Here is a 24,994-nt window from a genome sequence, read left to right as displayed (position 1 = left end):
AGAGTCCGCCTGCCGATGCAGGGGATACGGGTTCGTGCCCCGGTCTGGGAGGATCCCATATGCCGCGGAGCGGCTGGGCCCGTGAGCCATGGCTGCTGAGCCTGCGCATCCGGAGCCTGTGCTCCGCAACGGGAGAGGCCACAACAGTGAGAGGCCCGCATACCACAAAAAAAAAAAAAAAAAAAAAAAAAAAAAAAAAAAAAAAAAGAATACAGTTACAATGAGTTTTAATGTCCTTCTCTGAAAATCCAAACATCTGTGTTAGCTCTGGGTTACTTCTGAATGATTATTCTCCTCATTATATATTGTGTTTTCCTACCCCTTTGCACACCTGGTAATTTTTTTTTTTTTCTTCCTTTTGCAGTACGCGGGCCTCTCACTGTCGTGGCCTCTCCCGTTGCGGAGCACAGGCTCCGGACGTGCAGGCCCAGCGGCCATGGCTCACAGGCCCAGCCGCTCCACGGCATATGGGATCCTCCCGGCCCGGGGCACGAACCCGTGTCCCCTGCATCGGCAGACAGTCTCTCAACCACTGCGCCACCAGGGAAGCCCCAACACCTGGTAATTTTTGATAGGATGACAGATACTGTGATTTTTGCTTTGTTGGGTGCTGGATGTTTCTGTATTCCATTAAATCCTGAGCTTTATTGTTCAGGGACATGGTTAATTTACTTGGAAACAGATTGATTCTTTCAGTTTCCTTTTGTGTGACTGATTTGTTAGGTAGGTCTGGAGCAGTGCTCAGCCTAGGGCATATAGCTCACCACGGAGGCCCAAGATTTTCTGGAAGGCTCCTCCCAATGTCCCATAATTATCAGTTTTCCCAGTGTGGCTGGCGGTGAGCAGCCGGTGCTGTCCCTATGACCCTTTCAGATGGTAGGTTCCTCTGATCTGTCCTTTGCTGACCATCTGCGGAGCCCTCTGCAGATCTCCCGAGATTTCTTTCTGTGCAGCATGCTCCTCCCAGGTCTGCTGTCCTATGAACTCTGGCTGCCTTGGTCCTAGGACTCTTAACCCTGTTCAGCTCGTCCACTCTGCTGGGTTCTGTCTCAGTCTCTCTGCCTGGTGACATGGCCTGGAAACTTTTTCAAGGCAGCAAGCTGGGGTGATTGCAGGGCTCACCTCTTTTGTTTCCCACCTCTCAGGAATCACTGTCTTTTGTTGCCTGATGTCCAGTGTCTTGAATCTGTTGTCTCCTTACCTGATCTGGATTTTGGGGGTGTTTCAGGTGGGAAAGTAAATCAGGTCCCTGTTACTCCACCTTGGTCGGAAGCACAAGCCCACTTCCCTTGTTTTTCTCCCTATGGTGAACTTCAGTTCCTCTAAATTACGGTTAGATGATTTCCGCTGTTTTCTCTATTGGCAAGATGAGGGACCATGGGTCACCTTCCTCTATGCCACCTTGACCAAGTTATCTAAGTCACTGATGGACTAGCTGCTATATTCAGAATTCTGCTCTACAGAAAAATTAGTAAGATAAATATAGGTAAAAGAATTCTTTTCATAGAACGATTTTCTGAAGACCACAGAATTTGTGCCAAAGCATTAAAGTTTTTAGAACATCAAACACTGATCTGGTCAGCTGTTCGGCAGGAAGAAAAGGAGATCAACAAGTCCTAAGCCTCCCCCTCTCACCTGTACATCCTGAATGCTGAGTTCTAGCATATGACTGGTGGCCAGCTGTGTGTAGTGCACATTGATTCCCGTAAGACTTGCGAAGACCAGTTCTTCTGGGACTTTATTAATTAAAGACAGCCCAATTCCACCTTCTAACTTCACAAGCACCTGAAAGGAAACCAAAATATGGCACACTGACAGTTTAAAACAGAGCTCAAGGTAGCCAAGAGAGTACAAGGAAATAAATGGCTTTAAATCCCTCTACTTTGCCTCTAAGCAGATGAAAACCATGTAGGAGCTGTATTACTCACCTTGACGGCTCAAATTCCATCATCTCACTAGAAGCCTTCCTCTCCAGGCACACTCCCCACCCCAACCAGAACTCCACAGCGATATGATAATACCTCTACCGGAGCACTGATGACATTCTGCATCTCATTACAGGAAAATAATCATTTGAGAATCTTTGTCCCTATTTGAGAGACAAGCTCTTATTAAGTTATTCACCAAACTTCTATAACATCCAATACAGTGCTTTACATATAGGTGGTTTGTTTTTTTTTTAAGGTTACTGAATAAATATGGAATAAGTGGGCTTTTTCACACTTATCTCATGTTCCTTTCCAAACTTTTCACTTTCTTTCCAATGCCCAAACAGGGCCAGGGAAACAAAGATGTCAGAGTCAACTGGGGCCAATAAGATAAAACCTAGTTTGCTTATTCTCAACCTTCACTCCTATTTAAATTCAAATAATTTAGCTTTCTTTATTTTCATCTTACTGTAACAACATTTGTTACATTCTGATTTGACCTGAGCAGTCATTTAAGTAACATAGTCACACATTCATGATGTGATAACATTAAATACTATGAAGTAACACCGATACTTAGAAGTCACAGAGGTCAGAAAGAAAAGAGAAGGTCTCAACTGAGAAAACCAAAGAGCAAAATTCTAAACAAACCTGTAACGAAGAAATGACTTTGCAATAAGAGCTAATACATACTTCCCATTCCTGCTCTGTGTCTGGATTCTTTAATTTCTGCAGCTCTTGATCCGTAACTGGAAGTTCATCCACTTCGTATGATGAACGGTCACTTTTCCGTTGGGAGAAATCTGTTATCTGCAGTCAAATAAAACACTGTACTTACTAAGAGGGCTCACACTTCCACTGCGAAACCCACTCCATACCAATTGGGTAAGTCAAAGTCACTACTATGCTCAATAATCCTATGGAAGTTAATGGTTTCCAAAGCACTGCTAAGGTGAGATTTATATAATAATGAAGCAAATTTGGTCGTGAGTCTGTATGACTAACACCAAGCTGTAGACCTTGAGAGCTTCATACAGTGGGAGTTAGGCATCTGTAGGTGATCTAGAATTATAGCTCAAGTCAAAACATGCAAACCTCAGGATCAAGGCATTCATTTTTTGCCTTAAGAGAAGGGTGCTTTTTAAAGAGATATTGTGGATTATGGTGTACTATCTCAGAGAATTTGCTGTTACACATCAACATCTTTTCTTTTTCCTTAACTCTAATTCCCCATGCCCTGATAAATCCGTTATCTCCAGCACAGAACTCTCCCTGAGCTACAGACCCATACTTACACTGACTTCCGGACACCTTCCTGTAGACACCATACACTTAATAAGTCCAAAACTTAACTCCTCATTTCCCCCCAGAAGTCTGCTCTGTGTACATATCTTAGTGATGGAGATTATCATCCTCCTAGTTGCCCAAATCAAAATCTTGAAGGCCATTCTTGACTCCTTCCTCTCTCTCATCCACACATTCAAGCAATCACTAAGTCTGACTGACTCTACCCCCTAACAAGCTTTCATTTCTATTCATTTCTCTCCAACCTCCTCTTCATGTCCACCTCCCTGCCATGGACTCTAGTTTGGGTCACGATAATCTCTCATCCAGATCCCTCCAAACTGGTCTTTCTCTGTCTCCAGTTCTCCACACTGCAGCCAGAGTGAGCAAGTTAAAATAAATTTCTGATCGTGTCACTCCCTGACTCTTTGTTGCCATAGAAAAAACACAAAATCTTTAGCATGTATCAGGCTTTTAATGTTCTGGCCCCTGCTTCGGTCCCCTGCCTATTTCTTAGCATATTCTATGTGCCAGTTGGATCACTCTCCTTTATCTCCAGGCCTTCAATGGAGATATATAACTTCCCATATATATATAATTTACTTATTTTGTTTATTGCTCATGGTTTATCTAACCCACTAGAATGTAAGCTCCAAGATGGCAGGGAACTTTGTTTGTTCACTAGTCTAGGTTCAGTACCTAGAACCGTGCCTGGCTCTAATAGGGGCTCAGTAAATAACTGGTGAACGAACACTCTCATTCTTAGGGCACAGCCCCTCCGCCTTTCCTTCTTGATTTGGCTAACTCCCTTCAGTTAACATTTAGATCTCAGCTTAAGTGTTACTTCTCTTAGAAAGCCCCTGCCAGTCTCCAAATCTGGGCATACAAATCCTTTCTAGATACTCCCCATAGCACCCTCCACTCCTACTTTCATAACACAACATGCTAATTAACTGATTAGAGACCTCATGTATATCCTTGTTGTCAATGTTATTAATATATCAATTATTTAAATATATAAAACATATATAACGATTGATAATAATATGTACTGTTCTTGGCATTATCTTCTTTAATTCTTATACTTTTTTTTACTCATTCTTTTATTATTGAAGTATAGTTGATTTACAATGTTGTGTTAGTTTCAGGTGTGCAGCAAAGTGATTCAGTGATACATACATATTTATCTTTTTTTTTCAGATTCTTTTCCCTTATAAGTTATTAAAAAATAATTCTTACACTTTTTAAAAATCATCTTATATTTTACTTATATTCTGATTCTTATAACAACTTTGTGAGGCAGGTCTTATCCCCACTTTATAAATAAGGACACGCCATCCTCACATCCAGCACAGATACTTCAATAAACATCTGCTGAATGACTGACCATGTGGGGGCGGGGGGAGCACAATGAGACTCAGGTCAGTTCTTACGATAAATTATCACCTGGAGCGCTCTAGTTGGTCCATCTGGGATGACCCTGATGGACAACATTCCCGAACCAGGCCTCATTTTTTGGTTAATAAATTGTTGTTCAGGTGGAACTGGCCCCAAAAGCTCCATGGATGTGTCCGGACCAAGAACAACTTCAGCTCCGTCAAACAAACCAGAAAGCCCTCCTTTGGCCTGCAGAACAGAGTAAAGATGTGTAAGAAAAGGCAAAGGCACTGACTTTGACAATTTAACATGTCATTTCAAACAAGTTACCAAATTTAAACTCTCTTCTGAAGGGTCATGGTCAACATACAGAAAAGCATTTACTGTTTTTTCAGCTTTACAGATGATAAAGAACAGGAGGATTACTTGGGCAAGATGGAAAGTTACGCCACATGAATTTAGGGAATTCAAGGTAAGATAATTCCATGAATACAGTATATTAGTTTAGTAGTAACTTCTAGTCATTAAGATAAGCTTAAAAAAAAAAAAGTACCAAAAACCCTATTTCTCTGAGTATTCTCACTAGGGTTTGCTTCAAAAGCTGAAACATTCTGAAAATTTAAGAAGTATCACTATCACTGAGCTTTCCAATAAAAAGCAAATTCTGGAGTTGAAAACCTCCCCAAACAGGCATATGGCTGGACAATCAAATATTCAAAATATGGTGCCTCTTCTAAAATGAAACAGGGAAATGTGAATGTCATCTGATAGCCAGTTATTCGGGCCTTTGGAGAAAAGTACCTTCTTGCTATATGCCCCAAGTAAAATGGAAGTCTGCAGGATGATGCCTTTGGGAGAGTGAATACAGGGCTAGAGAAGATAATAGCTGAAGTGTCTAGATCCCCCTCTGTTAGTTTTTAAATAGTGAGTAATGAAAAGGAAAATTTGAGCTGGGTTTGTAGGACAGACTTCAACATGGAGAAAGCTTTTATAACTGTTTTAAGTTTAGAAAGAAAGTGCATACACAACCTTATAAGGGTAGTGTCAGAAAATGTTTTAATGCCTTCAATTATTTTATTCAGAATAATAAGATTGAAACAAGTTTATTTCCCTAACCAAAACACATTCTGCTCTGCTGAATACTGCTATTATAGGGTCACTCAGAGAAATGATGGAATAGATTCAAGAAACAACAAACACCAGAAAGGGATGTTTTTTTTTTTTTTGGTTGGGTGGGGGGGGCGGTGGGTTGGGCAGGATGCTCTAAGAGAATTGGAATTACACGGGCTTTAGAAACAAACCAGAAGTAAAGTCAGGGTCAGACACGGAACCCAACAATTATAACAAGCCCTCTTTTGCCTCTAGAAGTCTGAATTGCATTGCTAATTGAAAATCACAAATCCATTCCAGATGTGTGCTTCATATAAGTAAGCAGCTTGTCTTTGATGAAAAAAGCTCAGGGCACTAGAGATAAAGAAAATAAATCTCACCAAACAGCAGTCAGAAGCTGCTTGCAGTTTTGCTCACTCCCCCGGAGAACAAGCTCCCATTATGGAAGGACAGCCTGGTTTCCACCAGGGTCAAACACACTAAGAGCTCTCTAGATTCTGGGCCTGATGTTCTAGTGTTTACCTTTTGGGTAAAGTCCCAGGCTGAGGCAGAACTGCACACACGGTCACACGTGCTGTTCTGCTCTATGCCTAAACCTCTGAGACACCTTCCTACCCACTCATCTCAGATCCATGGTCTCATTCCTGGCCTGAAGCCAGAAGGAGAGAAAATCCAAATTCCTGGTAACTTTCCAAACACACATTTGCTTATAAAGTACCTGGGAGTTTTTCATGGGGTGGACTGGCTGACTTGAAGGCAAGGGAAACTGAACAGCAATCTTCATTTCGACATTTGCTACAACAATGAAAGGTTTATTTGGGGACCACTGAGAATGCAGAAGTAAACAGAATCTAGGGCATGCAGAGCCCATGAAGATTACTCACCATCTCACAGAACACTTTATAGAAGATGGTTTTAACCTCACAGGTCTAAAACTAATCCATCTAACTTAGTGGTGGGCTTTTAGCTGACATTTTTCTTTCTTTCTCTTTCTTCCTTTTTAAAATTACATAGGTAATTTATCTCATCAAAGAAAAAAATCCAGATAAGCCAAGGGAAAAAAAAAACAACACATCACTCAGAAGCAACCATTCCTAATACATTTCTTACATATCACCTTCAATAACATTTCCCGTGTAAATATGCACAGATGCACAAAGTTTCGTGGTTTCCTGACTAAAATGAAATAATACATATTTGCATTGTAATTATTTTTTTCCCATTCAACAACATCTCACGTATATCCTAATTAAGACTTTGTTTCAAAAAAAAAAGAAAAAAAAAAAAAGGCTCAACCACTGCTTGCAGCAACTGGGGATGTCAAAAACTACTAACCTGGACAACCAACCCATGTAACCCACAGGTCAGTTTCCCTTCTCGGAAACTCCACGTCTGGGTTGTGCTTCGCCTACGATCAGGCTTTCTTAGCATCAGCGGCTCATATCTAGAAGAAAGGAAAATCCAACAAGTCCTGTGAGTCAAATAATTCAGGCCTGAAGAAAGTATCAAGATCGCGGTTTTACTCTTCTTCCTTCCAATATCCTCTGCCCTTAAAATCTAACAGGCAGTTAGCTTGAATCCTATGGCAGCTAGGTATCTCTCAATGAGGAAAGAGGAATAAAACAACATGGAAAGCAATGAGGACACAAATATGAATACTTTAAGGATTCACAATTTAATACATATAATAGGGGTTCTTGCTTTCTCACAATGACAAGCTGTCATGTAGTACAAGAAAGGTTTTTAAAATATTTTCAAAAATTCTTTTCTGTTTTATTTCCAAATACTTTTATTTTGTAATGGGTTTTAACTTGTAAGTCATCTAAAGTCATTTTGGAAGTAAACAAGGTACTAACTGAAAACACACTGATTTCATGGAGAAACTGAGGCACAGGCTAATAAAGTAACTTATTCAAAGTTAAAGAGCTGATTTGAATCCAAGGAGTTAGTCATAAAAACACATTTGATTATTCTCTTAATAATTTATTTCTGCTTTCAAGGGATTAACAAAATTCTTAGATTAAAAAAAACAAACTGTTCACTTCTCAGGAGCAGGGGTAGGTAGACGTTTGGATGAAAAGACATTCATGTTTCATAACATATCCTTCTTATAGTTTGATTCTTTTTTTTAACATCTCCATGGGCATTTCCATAATGACTTTAAAAAATAAAACAGAAACCCAATACTCATGTTTGGAAATACAACAGGTTTCTGTCATTGAAGAAAAATACAAATTCTTACTTCATTTATAGACTCTTTGCTTTTTGGTGTAGATTTCTTCTGAGCCTGAATTTGAAAGCAGTGAACTTGAATCAAAAGTTGCCATGAAAGTTACCTGTTGTCCGTGACTGCAGCAAGACCAGCAATATCTAAGATGGCAGAGCCCTCGGTGGAGCGGGCGGCCAAGGGCTTGCTGGGGTTGTGAGGCACAGAAGAGCCCTCGTGGGCCAGCACGCCTGTTCCGGTCATCCTCCACAGCTGAGAACGCTTCCCTGGCTCCTGTTGGGAAGAGACAGCAAGAGCCATCATGCGCAGCCATGGCTTCATACAAGGGCTTCAGGAGCTTCACACAGGGCTGAATGAGTTCTCAAGTAGGGACTGTACTAAAAGACACTTTCTGATTATGTCAATGCTTAATTCAAACTTGCATTACTGTCTATCTATCTCTAGCTGCACTTCGGATAAGATATGCTAAACTCTTGAACCAAACAACCAAAAATGACAAATAATATAAATTTTTAAAATTTTTTTTTTTCATACACTTAATACTTTCTGAGCAAACCAGTTAGTCGAGGTTCAATCTAATCTCCTCCACTAGCTACACTGCTATGTTAACTGCTATTCCAGATGGCAGCCCTCCAGTGCCCTTACCTAAAAGAGTGATCCAATTATATAAAGTATATATGATATTCTCAGTATTTGGTCTTTGGTTATCCTCATAACTGGCAGAAAACCAGAATTTACCAGAGATCTCCCCCATCCCACGTTCATAAGGGAAGCATACTACATTGATGGTTTCCAATTTACTGGGTTTACTATTAAGTGGATTGTATTCATGTTATACTAGATTGATTGCTATTAATTCTAAATATATTTTCTCTTAGGAGTATTTTATAAGCAGTACTTGAACTTCCAGGTCAATCCAAGGAAGTCTGTATAATCCATTATATGTAAGAAGTAATAATAATAATAGTAATAATACCTCCTGAATATTTACTATGTGTCAGCCACTGATCAGTGTGAGTTACACATAGTAATTCATTTAATCCTCAAAACAATCCAATGAAGCATATACTATTATTATTCTTACTTACAAATGAAGAAGTTAAGTCCCAGTGAGATAAAGAAACTTCACCACGGTCGCATTAACTAGTAGGTGGTAGAGTGAAGGTCAGAATCCCTGCAGTGTGAGTCCAGGGGCAACGTGCTTATCCACTTTGCCATACTACCTTTCTAACACAATCCCTGTAATTCCATTTCAGTAACACCTACCCATTGAGAATACTCTTTCTATGGGAAGGTATACTCCAACTAGACCTGTCAGGATCACATTCTGGGTACCACAAACGCATCTACACGCTGCCCCACATTGGAAAGACAGCTTTTGCAACAAAGCTGTCAAAGCTGCATTAAAAGCTAACAAGGTAATATGAATGCTGGAGTCGAACGCCAGGATCTGAAATCCAGCTGCCTCATTTACTAGCTAAGTGACCTTGGATAAGCTACTAAATTTCTCAGAGCTCCTGTTTCCTGATTTGTCAAAGGGGGAAATTAAGCTACCTCTGAGGGTTCTTGTGACAAGTGTAATAAATACAAGGCACTTTCAGCACATACTTGGCACAGGGTTAATGCCTCGATAAATGTCTGCTGTGTTACCATGATCACATCCCTTTACACAGCACATTACGTACAGCATCCTAGTTGATCCCTCTCACAAACCTAGGAGATCAGTGGGAAAATGAGGCTCAGGTAGGAATGTGAAACACCAGATATCATCATCGTTAAGTGGCAAAGCCAGAACTCAAATCTAGAAGATATGATGCCCTTTTTTTTTTAATTTTTATTTTATGTTGGAGTATAGTTGATTAACAATGTTGTGTTAGTTTCAGGTGTATAGAGAATTGAGCAGAGTTCCCTGTGCTATACAACAGGTCCTTGTTGGTTATCTATTTTATTTATTTATTTTTTATCTATTTTAAATATAGCAGTGTGATGGTGCTCTTTCTACTGTGTGCTAATGCCTCCTGTATCTCTGAAAAGAGATGAAACTGAGCTGCACTTCTCTACCCGCAATCCCCACATGCTTACTTCTCTGTTCACAGTAAGAGAATACAGCTATCCCTAGCACCAAAACCACACGGAAAAGCATCTCAATTTTCCCGGAGGTGTTCCAGATCAGGAATCAAAGCACAGATGCCCAGGTGAAATCAAGTTTTCATACATGGATTCCTCTATTGCCTGCCCGCATGTGCAGGCTCATCATCACTGGAAACTACCCAAACCTCCATTTAAAAACCCAAGATCCACCATTCTCCTTCCAGTTCCCTTCCCCTGCCCCGTTTCCTCACAATTTAGTCCTAAAACCTTGAGGTGAGACTGAGGGAGGGAGAAGGCCATGGGGCTGTGTGAGGGAAGGTGGGTATATTGTGGTGGCCCGGCCCAGAGTGGGATGTTGAAACCCAAGGTGGGTGCTGATCCATATCGAGGGGCTGGGGAGGCGAGCCTAGTGTGGGTTGTCAGAGACAAAGACAGGTGAGGAGGGAATTCCTGCAGGGGGTGGGGTTGGACGGGGAGCTGCCCAGCATGTGGAGATCAGGGCCCACGCCAGGTAACAGGGTGTGTTCACACTCGGGGGGGGGGGGGGCGGCGCACAACTGTGATGAGAGAACATGGGTTACATTCACGGGAACTGGTCAAATTAATAAATACATTCTTAGTGTTGGACAAGGGAGTTACAAATATGAAAAGGGAAAAAATTACAATGAGCTTTGTGATGCTGGACTGGAATTAGAACTGTTAGTGTGAACTGCTGGTTCTTAATACACAGAGATAGAGAAATCTGCTGAATATATAAATACACATATAAGATATATGTATGCATATGCACATATGTTATGTATATACGCAGACACAGTATGTGCCGTGTGTGTGCATATATACGTCATGTATACATAAAATCGCTAGGTCTGTCCCTTGAGAGAGTCTGGGAACAGTGACACCACAGCAGCAACAAGGGCACCTAGGGTACGTATCTTAAGTTTCTAAATTCCATTCTCTGATAAAAGGAATCAGGGCTCCTCAAAGAAGTGGCAAATTCCGGGAATGCTGCAGGGAAAGTACAAAATGAGCCCAAAATAACTTGCTGTGTCAGGAAGTATGAACGTGCTCCAGGCATGAGGGGGCATATGTCAAAAGGACACAGAAGGTTAAAGGCACTCCCACTGGCCAAATATGAGAACTGAGGATAAAAATAAATCCTGACAGCAACAGCTAACACACTGAATAAAACAGGGAGCCACGGGGACACACATAAAGCTACAGAATGAACTGTGCCCCTGCAAAATCCTTATGCTGAAGACCTAACCCGCAGTTGTGATGAAAATGGGGCCTCTGGGTAACACTTAGGCTTAGATGAGGTCATGAGGATGGGGGTCTCCTGATGGGACCAGTGTCCTTAAGACACCAAAGGGCTTGCTTTCTCCTCTCCCCTCACCCCTGACCCCACTCTCCTCTGCCATCTGAGGACGCGGTAAGAAGGCTGCAGTCCACAAACCAGAAGAAGGGCCCCCTCCGGGAACCGACTTGGCCGGCACCCTGATCCTGGACCTCCCAGCTTCCAGAACTGTGAGAAATAAATTCTCATTGTTTAGTCTATATGATTTTGTTCTGGAAGTCCAAGCTAATACACATGCATGCATGCATACATACATACATAGATAGAAAACCTGATGAGGCACAGGATATTTACAGAGTCTCAAAGCACCTCTCCACAAAATATTTACTAAATACAAGGGAAAAGAAAAACTTCCTCCACAGTGGAGAAGGCTGGCAGACACCACCTTAAGCAAGTGCTAACGTTAACATCACCAGCAACAGGACAAATCAGAATTTCTCCCAACTTTTCTGTAAATCTGAGATTCTTTCAAAACAGAAAGTAAAAAAAAATCCCAAAAAAACAAACAAACAAAAACCTAAGAGGTCAACCTTCTACTCTTGGTTTCTAATTCAAGCACATAGGTCCATTTCCCAGTGCCAATTCAAAGAACATTGCCTAGTTTTAGATGTCAACGTAATTCACTCATCACCTTCCCTCCCATTTACCGGTTTTCATCCACATCAAGTGAGATGACAACTGTGAAAGTGTGTAAATTATAAAATTTTATTTAAAGTATTTTTTGCTACTTAATTTTAAAAAATCTGTTTTTGTCTACTTAACAGACACCTAGCCCTTGGAAATCCCATGTATATTTATTACTAGTGTTTTGCTGATCACACCTGGTGATCATCCTCCACTTGATAAATCATCTTTCTCTTGAGTTAGTTTTCATTCACTCTAACATCCTCATCAACTTGAACATCTGCATCATTTCCAAGGGCTCTTCTATTTTTTTCCCAATTCCTTGATTTCTGTCAGACTCTTTTATTTTTAGATTATTGCCTTTCAAAATTTCCTTTTTCAAAATGTTCAATGAAGTCTAGAAAATTGTTTACTTTCAATTACTACATCTCATGGTCTCTTTACTCATCACCATTCCCAAATCTTATTTCTAAAATGTATCTAACACATAAACACAGTCTTATATAAAAGAATGTGATAACATTTTAAGCAAATTTGAATTATGTGACTTTCAACTGGTATGATATAAAAACACATGTAGAAGTACTGGTTGATTGATAGATGGATGAACCTTGAAAACATTAGGTTAACTGAAAGAAGCCCTTCATTAAAGACCACTCGTATATTGACAGAAGTCCAGAACAGGGGCGTCTACAGTGACAGAAAGTAGATTAATGACTGCTTAGGGCTGGGAAGTAAGGAGAATGCGGGGGTGATAGCTAAAGGATACAGGGTTCTTTCTTGAGGTGATGAAAATGTTCTAAAATTGAGTGTGGTTAGAGCAGTACCTACTGTGGATATATTAAAACCCACTGAATTGTATATTTTAAATGGGTGATTTGTACGGTATATGAATTGTATCTCAATAAAGCTGTTAAAAATATAAAACTGAATTAGAAACACAGGTATTAAAGTTTCATTTGATGTGCAAAATCTGAAATAATTTGAATCTATCCCCCATTAAAAATGCAGTAAGAGTTGTACAACCTCAAAGCCAAATGAGTCATAAACCACCTACATTACTGTCACACATGATAGCACTTTAGTTGATTAAAGGGCATCCTCTGTCAGCATTAGGGCCACTTAGGTTGGAAACACACAACCTCTGTCAGGGTTGTTTTTGGATTATATGATTTATATTATGCAAAATTTTCCAGAACACACCCCTCAGGTAAATGGTTTCAAATAATTATAGCTGGTGATCTTCCTCCTCTTAAAGTGATTTCTGCACCTCTGTGTTCTCAAACAACATTCATTTTGAAGTCTGAACTATTTAGTACCAGTCTTTCTGTCAGTCACAATATTTCTGGTCAAACTTTACTCTTTCTCTCAATATCTGGGTCTATTAGCATAATCATTTCATAAACTAACTTGAAAAGAATGTTGGCATAAAAAGGGAAAAACCTGTCAGTGTGATCATTTTTCCACTGAGTTTAGGGAAAAGTAGATTAGGGGAGTGTTACAACAGAAAAAGAGTAATGAAAACGACAAATCACAAATTTGAAAAAAATAAATTCAAGAATTAAGTTCTTCGAAAAGGTATCAAAGATGAGAAGGGCTTGGAATCCCTAGAGCAGGCGTCACGGGACAGTGGGGAGAACAGCAACTGGAGCAGTCAGGACGCCCAAGTTCCATCTGAGCACGGGCCTAGGTCTCTGCTTGCTCGTCTGCAAAACGAGGGGGTGGACCAGGTGGCCCCTGTCCCTTCCAGGGCTAAAAATCTTTTCTTCTAAACTCCAAGTTCTAAGCTCTCTTACCTTCTTCTTTAAAATGACTCTCTGTGTCTTTGGTGAGACATCCAAGACGAGCTCTGCACAGGTAATGGCTCTGTTGGAAGCCACAGGCCGTCCTGTCCCCTCCTGTAAACTAGAATTGAAAAAACAGTAACAATCATAATACACACACACACACACGTATACACGTGGACTCACATGTGCATTCATGTACTCATAAGCAAATGGCTAAACCTCCACCATAAAGAAGATAATTCTTCTTTAATCATAGAAGAAAAAGCCTGACTCAAGCTGCAGAAAGATCAAGGTTGTGCTGTTTTCCTGCACAGTTCAAAGATTCATTTGTCAGAAGACATACTCTGACATTTCCCCTCTCCTGATAATTTCAGTGGCTTAAAATTCAGACATAAAAGGATGCCTATATATCTTTAGAGACAAAAAAACAAAAACTAATCCAGACATTCCAAGGGTCCAAGAATTAGTTCTACTGTTTGCCAGGAAGATGATCAGAATTATTGCATCCCCATGTCTTAGCAAGAAATCAGAAGTCCCTTTAGGATGAAAAGAAAACAAAGGGTTCATAATCACCTTCCTCCAATTCCACCTTGTTGTGTTTCTCTATGGCTTAAGAATACTAAGCTCTATGGAATGCTGCAGCCTAACTACACTTCAGGGTGTTTCAATGAGATTTTATTTAGATTATCCTCCTGTTTCCACTAATCTCTATCATCAAAAAAGGGACTGAAAAATTCCGAGTTAAAAACCAGTTTTCATATCAAAAGCACAAGTGACCAAAAAAATTTTGACTTCAACAACATTAAAAACATCTGTCCTTCCAAAAGACATTACCAAGAAAGTAAAAAGACAATCCACGGAATGGGAGAAGATATTTGCAAATCATGTATCTGATATGGGATTTGTATCCATATTATATAAGGAGCCTTAAAATTCAAAAAGGCAAAAAAATCTAATTTAAAAATGGGCTAAGGATTTGAATAGACATTTCCCCAAAGGTATACAAATAGGGAATTCCTTGGCAGTCCAGTGGTTAGGAGCCACTGCTTTCAACGCTGTGGCCGGGGCAGCCCGGGTTCAATACCTGGTTGGGGAACTAAGATCCCGCGAGCTATGCAACATGGTCAAAAAACAAACAAACAAAAAAGATACACAAATTGGAATTAGCACATGATAAGATCTTCAATATCATTAATTATTATGGAAATGCAAATCAAAACTGCAATGAGGGGCTTCCCTGGTGGTGCAGTGGTTGAGAGTCCGCCTGCCGATGCAGGGGACAAGAGTTCGTGCCCCGGCCCGGGAAGATCCCACATGCCGCGGAGCGGCTGGGCCCATGAGCCATGGCCGCTGAACCTGCGTGTTCGGAGCCTGTGCTCCGCAACAGGAGAGGCCACAGCAGTGAGAGGCCCGCGTACCGCAAAAAAAAAAAAAAAAAAAAAAAAAAACTGCAATGAGATAATATTACCTATTCAGTAGAATTACTACAATCAAAAAAAAAGTGGAAAACAGGGCTTCCCTGGTGGCGCAGTGGTTAAGAATCCCCCTGCCAATGCAGGGGACACAGGTTCGTGCCCCGGTCTGGGAAGATCCCACATGCCGCGGAGCGGCTGGGACCGTGAGCCATGGCCGCTGAGCCTGCGCGTCTGGAGCCTGTGCTCCTCAATGGGAGAGGCCACAACAGTGAGAGGCCTGCGTACCGCAAAAAAAAAAAAAAGGTAAACATAGAATTACCATAGAACCCAGCAATTCCACTCATAGATATATATGCAAAAGAATTAAAAACAAGTACTTAAACATGTACATGTATGGGCATGCTGATAGCATTGTTCACAACAGCCAAAAGGTAGAGACAACACAAATGTCCATCAAAGGAAGAACGGACAAACAAAATGTGGTACAGACACACAATGGAATATTACTCAGCCATAACAGGAATGAAACAGTGATACATGCTACAGTGTGGATGAACCTTGAAAACATTATGCTAAGTGAAAGAAGCCAGACACAAAAGGTCACATATTTTATGATAATTTATGTGAAATATCTGAAATAGGTAAATCCTGAGAGACAGAAAGTAGATGGGTGGTTTCCAGGGGCTAGGAGAAGAGGTTTAATGGGGGAGTCACTACTTAATGGGTTTGGGGTGATGAAAACATTTTGGAACTAGATAGAGGTGGTGGTTGTACAATATCACAAATACACTAAATGCCATTGAAGTGATCACTTTAAAATGGTTAATTTTATGGTATATGAACTTCACCTCAATTTAAAATAAAACAAAACAAAACTAGTCTCCTTCCTCATCATTAGTTCTCACCAAAAATGCGAAGAAGTAGGATCTACTGCACTTCAAAATAGGGTTCAACCCCTTAGCACACTAAGATTCCCAGGAACTTCTCTTTTTCTCTATCCATATCTGTTCAACCCATTAAACTCGTAATTCTCCATTAGGATTCTTCAGTTAAACAGCTTAGTAACTACTGGAATTTAACATAAGAAAGTAAAGAGAAAAACATGAATAGCAACCAGATTAAGGACTGGTTTTTCAGGCACTAAAACCTTAAGCATGTCACACTGTTGAGTGCCATAATCTTTAAAAAGAAAGAAACACACATGATTGACTTAATTAAAACAAGATAAGCATCTCAGCACCATCATTATCAAAAGAGAACTGTGATAAACAAGGAAAAGAAGGGCTATTCTAAGCAAAGATGCCTATTCAATTCATTATGAGGGAAATCTGGAGTCTAGGTAGCTGAGAGAGACACTGCACGGACTCAGAGATGACTTTGTGGGCCTCAGGCACACACACAAATATTTCATGAGCAGAATTATTCAGAACATTTTGCAAAGAAATATGACTTTAAATGCCCTGTTCACCAGGTGACTTATATTTGGAATGCTAAAGATTAGGCTATCTTCCCAGTTTCTTCAACTTTAAAATTGGCCCTGTAACCAGCACAGAAACAAACTACATTTATGTGTTGGTGGAATGACTACTTTTGAAAGCCTAACATTTTGAATCTCTACGTACCTATCTCTGTACCAATCTAACAGAATTAGAATAAGCCCACTATTGCTCGCCTGACTTTTCTTTCTAAATACAACTAACTAGTCAGACAACAGTGAAGATTATAATTCTAAGGCAACTGAAATTACTGTCAAGTTAAACTCTTCTGCTTGCCTTTAGGTGACTATTAAAAATGACCTTTAAGTGTCTGCTTAATCAGAATTCTCAATGGAAGAGGAGAGTCAGAATGGTGACGTGAATAATTATGGATGAAGATTAGTCAGTTTCACATGAGGAAAGAGGTAAAACAAAAAATGGCAAGAAGTTTAAAGCAAGAGAAATTTAAGACATTATAATAACAATGCCTTAAGGGAGTTGTGAGATACTAGAATGGATTATTGGGGATAGATTATTAAAAAGAGAAGAGTCTTGCCTTTTTGGATAAATTTTACTCTAGCCAGAAGACAAGGGTTTAGACTAAACTCCTCTCAAGATAGAGCCTGAGCCTAGGATTTGGTAAAGAATGGAAGGAATCTTCGTTCATCCCTTAGCCTCCTGAGAACTGCTTAAAATTTAAAACTGGTTAATAATTAGACTTTTCTGCTTTACCAACAGTAATTTAACTCAGAATTACCCAGAGAACGTATGTGTAGCAGCAATGTAAATGAAATTTTCATAATAAAGCTGTCGGTTATCCTGGAAATCATTCATGTTGCAGTTGATCTCAGAGGAACCTGCCCCTTTAACAGTTAGAGTGATAAAAGGTGGCAGGGTGGGTTCGTCCCAGGCATAATCCAAGGAAGTCATGGGCTTCACTTCAGTTCGGAGCCTGGGTTCAGCAACGCCATGCTGAGTGAAGACAACTGGGACCTACAGTAACGGCGGAGAGGATAAAGAGGACTTTCAGTCAGAGCGGTGGTACTGGAAAGTGATCAGTGCCTCCTAGGTTTAAGTCCCAGATCCTTCCCAAATGAATCCTACACAGCATATAAACCGCAAGTGAGGCTCATCATCTGGCCTCTTCAAATGCCTTTCTAATCATCTTCAAAATTGCAAAAAGCCCACCAATTAGACATGGGCCACAGCCTGTTGGGTAAAGGGTTTTGAGAAGCTCTGCCACACCAAATACCTAGAGGAAGCTTCTCTGTCCTTTCAATGGCATCTAGTCTACCCTCAACCCCCTGGGATACACTTTGAACAAAAATTTTGGAGTTCAGCTATGGAAAGTCACATATTTTAAGATGTAAGGCATAATTTAAAATAGAATCTAATGATTTCCATCTTGGCTTTACTTGGAAGACTCATAAAAGAGCTCACTGTAACTAAGCAACAGTAGGAATGCCCGCCCATTCTACTGGGCATTTGTCAATCTGATTCTGATTCCTCCTCTCTCTCTGTTTATACGGAAATTTCTACAGAGGGCACCATGCCAACCAAACTATCTAGTCAAAGTAAGTTCTGAGGACTGAGAAGTCACTTCTGGACAAGGCTGCCCAGCAATCAAAATAACCAGCAGAAACCACCTCCCAGTGGTAAGATTTCTAAGATCCTGTATAGCTTCTTTTGAACCCAAGTTTAAAATGTACTTCATCATTATCTTAAGGGTAGTACATATTCCACTTTCCCGCATATGAAACAGCCAAACTGGCTCTCAACTCCCCTTGATACCTTAGAAAAGTTGTCAATTCGGAAAGGAGGGGGTAACTGATCTGTATCACTAAAGGAGATCCTATAGGTAGCTCCTCGAAGAGTAATTTCCACACGCAGGAAGAAGCATTTTCCCAGGGTGTCTCTGCAGCAAAAGGAAACAAAAGAGGCTGCATAAAATGGAGGGAACGAGTTCCAGTTCACATTCCCCTCATACGTCTCATGATCACCATTGCGTGCTCTCTGATCACATTAAAAAAGTAGAAATGGACAGTATAATCACACAGTAAAAAAGAATTCATTCAAGTAACTTTGAACAGCACGCCATAACTGTATGAGATCTATAAATTTTACTTAGGGTTTGTTTTGGGTCCTAGCGTCAGTGCAGCAAATGAGTAAATATTGGTTGAACTACATAAAATTGTTAATATTAGACTACTTTTGACCTAGAAAAGAGGAATTTCACATGGTTCAAACTAATATATTGATGTTATTGATAAACAGGGTTTGCATTGTAGGATGAGGGAAGGTGAGGAAGAATCCTGTGGAATGGAGGTACCAGTATGTGATCATAATTTATGTGGGTGTTGTGTGTGTGTGTGTGTGTGTGTGTGTGTGCTTAAATACAGATAAACCACTGGAGAGAATGGAAAGAAAGCTCTTCCTTAGGGAAGAATATCAGTTAATAAATGTAGAAGAAATGAGAGAGCCAGAAAATCACCATTTTGCAACCACCAATGTAATAACTGATTCAGGTAAGAACCATCAAACCACTGAGTGAAAGGTTTTGGGGAAACAGAACATACACACAATCTCAAATTATCCCCCCAATGGACTAGTCCTGTTTACAAACAAGAAAAGGTAACTTCACAATACAGAGACCTGGTGGACACCATCTAAACCAAATGATGATCGAATTTAGCAACATCAATAATAGGACAACAGACGTCACAGGCCTCCGGATGTGATGCAGTGGGAAACACGTACCACCGCATAAGTAGTATTCTTACCAAAAATGTCTGGCCCAAATTTTTCTTTTTTCTTTTTTGGCCCAAATTTATATAAAAAAACCATCAGAAAAATCCAGAAAATAAAACATTCTACCAGACACAGGCTTGGACTCCAAAAATGTCAACGTCAATAAAGACAAAAAGGGAAAAGTGAGACTATGACTATTCTAGATTAAAGGAGATGAGATATACCAGCCAAATAAAATGCATGATCCTTCACTGGATCCTAGATCTGGGGAGGAGGGTTGCTATGAAGGACATTTTAGAGGACTATTTATTTAAAAACATAATCAATATTAAATTTCTTCAGTGTGTAATGATAGGTAATAAAGTTTTTATGGCTGAAGTATCATGACGACTTCACATTACTTTCAAATGGTTTGGGAAAAAAAGTGTATGTGTGCACGTGTGGAGAGAGAACAAGAACAGACCAAATGTTGAAATGCAGGAAATCTAGGTAAAAGAGGGGTGCCTTTGTACTACTCTTGTAAGTTTTCTGTGGGTTTAAACTGTTTCAAAATGAAAATGTGGGGAAAGTAAAGGAAGGAAACAGCTGTCCCAGGTCCCTGCTCAGTAGTTTAGGGCCACACACTGAAACTATTTCAAAAGGATTAACAAAGGTACACAAGCCATCCTTCTCTCCACCCTCCACACCTTTTACTTCCTTTTATTCTTTTTTTAAGTAATGATGAGTAACTTTTTTGTTTAATTCTGAATTGGCTTCACACCACACAACAGATCTGGGCTGCCTCCACCAAGGCAGTATATAAACCAATGGTGGTTTCAGCTGCAGAATTCCTCACCTTCCCCTGCCCGCGCCCACCACGAAATCTTGTGGGGCAGGGGTCCCCAACCCCTGGTCCTCGGTGGATGGGGCTGCACGGCAGGAGGTGAGCGGTGGGCAAGCGAGCGAAGCTTCATCTGCTGCCGCTCCCCATCGCTCGCATTACCACCTGAACCATCCCCCCACCCCACCGTCCGTGGAAAAACTGTCTTTGACGAAACTGGTCCCTGGTGCCAAAAAGGTTGGGGACCGCTGTTGTGGGGAACATATGATACTACCAGATAGGAGTTCTGGTTGAAGTAGGGATGAGGACATTGGAGCCCTGCCCACTTTGCTCCCTTGACCTGTAAAGTCATCTCCTTAGACCCCAGTGGCCCCTAGGAACATAGCTGGAAAACCACTATGCCAGAAGCAATTAACTCTAATAAGGGGGGCCAGGGCAAAGGATAATTAAGAAAGGCACATCATCAACCAAAACAGAAACAAAGAAAAACCTCAGATAATGCATTTTTAAGTCAAATATAAATACTATTTTGGATCATCTATTATTCATTTAGCCATTTTTCTGTTCCCTTACAATAGTGTTCTCCGTAGAGAACTAACCATAAGGTATAAACGATTAAACACTGTTTCTAAATGTGTTGAAATAGCACTGATTTCAGTGTCTTTAGCTTCAAAAAGCATTTGATGAAAAAAATTAAAGAGGACAGAAATAAATAGAAAGTCATCCCATGTTCATGGATTAGAAGACTTAGTATTGTCAAGATGTCAATGCTACCCAAAGTGGATCTACAGATCTAATAAACCCCCATCAAAATTCCAAGTGTTCTTTTTCCCCCAGAAATAGTAAAATTCAGATGGAATCTCAAGGGACTCCAAATAGCCAAAATAGTCTTGAAAAAGAACAAAGATGGAAGTCTCACACTTCCTAACTTCAAGACTTATTACAAAACTACTGTAATTTAAAAAAATGTGTGATATCGGCATAAAGATAGAATATGAATGAATAGAATAGAGAGCCCAGAAATAAACCCTCACATATAGGGTCAACCAAGTTTTGACAAGGGTGTCAAGACGATATCATGGGGAAAGGAAAGTCTTTGCAACAAATGGTGTTGGGAAAACTGGATATCCACAAACAAAAGAATGAAGTTGGACCCTTACCTTACACTAAATACAAACATTAACTCAAAATGGATCAAAGACCTACATGTAAGAGCTAAAACTATAAAATTCTCAGAAGAAAACACAGGGGGGAAAGCTTTGTAACACTGGATTTGGCAATGATTTCTTGGATACGACACCAAAAGCACAGGCAACAAAAGTTAAAATAGGTAAGTTGGACTACATTGAAATTAAAAACTGTAAATCACAGAACACAATCAACAGAGTGAAAAGGCAATGTATGGAATGGGAGAAAATATATGCAAATTATGTATCTCATAAGGGGTTAGTATTCAGAATACATAAAGGACTCCTACAACTCAACAACAACAAAAATAATTCGAAAATGGGCAAAGGAGTTGAATAGACATGTCTCCCAAAAAGATGTACAAATGTCCAACGAGCACATGAAAAGAAGTTCAACGTCACTAATCATTAGGGAAATGAGAATCAAAACCATGAGATACCACCTCACACCCATCACTATCAGAAAGGCAAAAAATAACAAGTGTTGGTGAGGATATGGAGAAATTGAAACCTTTGTGTGCTACTGGCAGGAATGTAAAATGGTGAAATGTAAATGGTGAATGTAAAAATGGTCCTACTGTATAGCACAGGGAACTATATTCAATATCCTGTGATAAACCTTAATGGAAAAGAATATGAAAAAGAATGTATATATATGTGTAACTGAATCACCATGCTGTACAGCGGAAATTAACACAACATTGTAAATCAACTATACTTGAATATATATAATTTCACTGCACTAGAGTGAAATAAAATGTAATAAACTATCACCAAAAAAAAAAAAAAAAAAAAAAGGAAGTTCTGACACGTTACAACATGGACGAACCTTAAGGACATTATGCTAAGTGAAATAAGCCACTCATAAAAAGACAAATATTGTATGATTTCACTTATCTGAGGTACCTAGAGTAGTCAAATTCATACAGAAAGGAAAACAGTGGTTGCCGGGGTTAAGAAAGGGAAAAAGAGGAGCAGTAGTTTAATGGGTACAGAGTTTCCATTTTGCAAGAGGAAAAGAGTTTAGAAGATTGTTTGCACAACATGAATGTACTTAACACTAGTGAAATTAAAAATGGTGAAGATAGTAAATTTTATATTATGTGCCTGAGGCCCACAAAATAATCTCTGGATCTTTATGCTGCTATCTTTCTCATATGGTATGTGTATTTTACCACAATTTTAAAAGTTTAATACATTTTTTTTTAAGCAATGGATGAAAGCAGAAAAAGAAAGCAGTCATCCTGTACTACTTGAGACTGAATTTTGTTGATTTTTCTTAACAAGGACCTGAGGGTCACTGGGTTGGGCAAAGAAGGCCAGGTGATTTACTGAAACCGCATCAAATGAGAGAAGAGTTTGTACAATGTGCAAGAATAGACAAAAACATTTATAATCAAAGCTGCCATCTAAATGCTGACAGAGTTGTGGGCAACAGTGAGATCAGTACTACCCCCTGAACATGTGACCTCAGACGACAGCAACTGCACAATGGTCAAAACTGTCAATGTTCCCTTTAACTCACTGCATCAAAATGTTCACTCCTCCTTGCCTGGTCTTTGCAGTTTTATGACCTTTGAGCCAGAAACATATGTGTGCATTTCATGAAGAGTAGTCTTACTATTTATTACTATTTACAGCTTTATAAATATTTGAAATTTATATGGTATTTACAGCTTACTATTTACATTACTGCACCTCAAATGAGGCTACTTTTTGTCTAAATATAGTCTCAGAACTTACCTCATGTTGATATGGAAGGAATTATTCTTGTTGACTTCAAAGCCTCCAGACCAAATACAATTGGGAACATCCATCAATCGGACACATAACAGCTGATCGTAGTCATTCCGAGGCCAATGGAACACCACACTGGAACCAGGAAGGGTGGAAATGTAACCTTCAGGATTGGCTGTTCCCTAAAACACACAGGATCATTGGCTTTAGTCGAAAGCCAAGTCAAGACGTAAATGCTTACTGAGTATCTATCTACCCTGAGCCTTGCCCTCTACCAGGAGCTATTTAGGATACCAAAGGCACAAAATGATTATTCACATCAAAAAACTTAGTGTTGGGCTTCCCTGGTGGCGCAGTGGTTGAGAGTCCGCCTGCCGATGCAGGGGATACGGGTTCGTGCCCCGGTCCGGGAAGATCCCACATGCCGCGGAGCGGCTGGGCCCGTGAGCCGTGGCCGCTGAGCCTGCGTGTCCGGAGCCTGTGCTCCGCAATGGGAGAGGCCACAACAGTGAGAGGCCCGCGTACCGCAAAAAAACAAAAAACAAAAACAACAAAAAAAACTTAGTGTTGATGGGGAGATAAGCCCTGACATTAAAACTCACTGTGCTATTAGATAAACACTAGTTACTCTTCAAAAGCAAGCTGCTTACCTGTCCCCTGGCAAATTCCCTCTGTGCAAATGCAAGCTTGTGAGATGATTTATTATCTAACAGGTAACGGGGAGCGAAGATTACCATACAGGTGTCGATATATCGGCCTCGGCCTTTCTTGACATCAATACCTACAAATAACAAGAACCAGTTTCATGAGTTAATCAGAAGGAAAAAAAATTGTGGTCTAAAAAAATTAAATAGCTTCACAATTTCTCTGAAAAAACAATTGTAGCACCCAGAGAGTCTGTCAAGCCTCCTAAGAATGGAATGAAAACAGCAACAGCACTCAAAGTATTATACTTTATTCCCATTTAGGCCTTAAAAAGTCTCCATGGCAACATCAATGTCCCCGTAATTCCTAGCTTCTTCATAAAGTATGTACAACTATAACAACAACTAAAACACATAGGTGTTCAGTTTGGTTTCCATTTATAAAACTAAGCAGGGACTTCCCTGGTGGTGCAGTGGCTAAGAATCCGCCTGCCAATATAGGGGACACAGGTTCAAGCCCTGGTCCGGGAAGATCCCACATGCCGTGGAGCAACTAAGCCTGTGCGCCACAACTACTGAGCCTGCGCTCTAGAGCCTGTGAGCCACAACTACTGAGCCCACGCTCTAGAGCCTGCGAGCCACAACTACTGAGCCCACGTGCCACAACTACTGAAGCCTGTGCGCCTACAGCCCGTGCTCTGCAACAAGAGAAGCCACTGCAATGAGAAGCCTGCCTGCCGCAACGAAGAGTAGCCCCCGTTCACAGCAACTAGAGAAAGCCCGTGCGCAGCGATTAAGACCCAACACAGCCAAAAATAAATAAATAAAATAAACAAATTTATTAAAAAAAAAACAACTAAGACAGTTTATGTGATACATTTCTGCTTACACATGGGACACAAAATTTCCTCCTAGGGAACTTGCACCTTTTACAGCATATCATAGAAATTTCATATTATTTAACAGGCTTCTGCAACTGCCCTGAACTCAACTGACTCTTCTAGTATTTTCTTTAAGCCCACTGCCCAAGAATCCAGCTCAAACATAATGCTAGATACTATAGAATTTATTCCTTCATAAAATAAATGTTTTCAGTACCTACTAGGTACTGGAGAAAAAAAAAGGCAAACAAAACACATAGCAAGGAAAAAAAGACATAGTCAATCAAAAGGAAATCTCAAAA

At 40.2% G+C, this 24,994-nt stretch overlaps 1 protein-coding gene across 3 annotated transcripts in view; it reads right to left on the bottom strand.

Annotated features, from left to right (window-relative positions):
- The window catches only part of VPS13D (vacuolar protein sorting 13 homolog D), a gene marked incomplete at its 5' end in the record, with an annotated part of 242,440 nt that overhangs the window by 110,801 nt on the left and 106,645 nt on the right, over positions 1-24,994 (bottom strand). For all 3 annotated transcript variants that reach the window (XM_079697300.1, XM_079697301.1, XM_079697302.1), the window contains 10 exons: positions 1,636-1,785; positions 2,622-2,738; positions 4,659-4,838; positions 7,035-7,143; positions 8,036-8,199; positions 13,795-13,903; positions 17,433-17,668; positions 18,467-18,590; positions 23,174-23,349; positions 23,818-23,948. In XM_079697300.1, coding sequence (XP_079553426.1) covers positions 1,636-1,785; positions 2,622-2,738; positions 4,659-4,838; positions 7,035-7,143; positions 8,036-8,199; positions 13,795-13,903; positions 17,433-17,668; positions 18,467-18,590; positions 23,174-23,349; positions 23,818-23,948 — 1,496 coding nt within the window. The remainder of the gene's footprint in view (positions 1-1,635; positions 1,786-2,621; positions 2,739-4,658; positions 4,839-7,034; positions 7,144-8,035; positions 8,200-13,794; positions 13,904-17,432; positions 17,669-18,466; positions 18,591-23,173; positions 23,350-23,817; positions 23,949-24,994) is intronic.

This window comes from Hyperoodon ampullatus (genome assembly GCF_949752795.1).
Source record: "Hyperoodon ampullatus genome assembly, chromosome: 2".
Taxonomy (NCBI): Eukaryota; Metazoa; Chordata; class Mammalia; order Artiodactyla; family Ziphiidae; genus Hyperoodon; species Hyperoodon ampullatus.
Note: the sequence above shows the minus strand (reverse complement) of the source record. Positions and strands in the feature narration are given on the sequence as shown.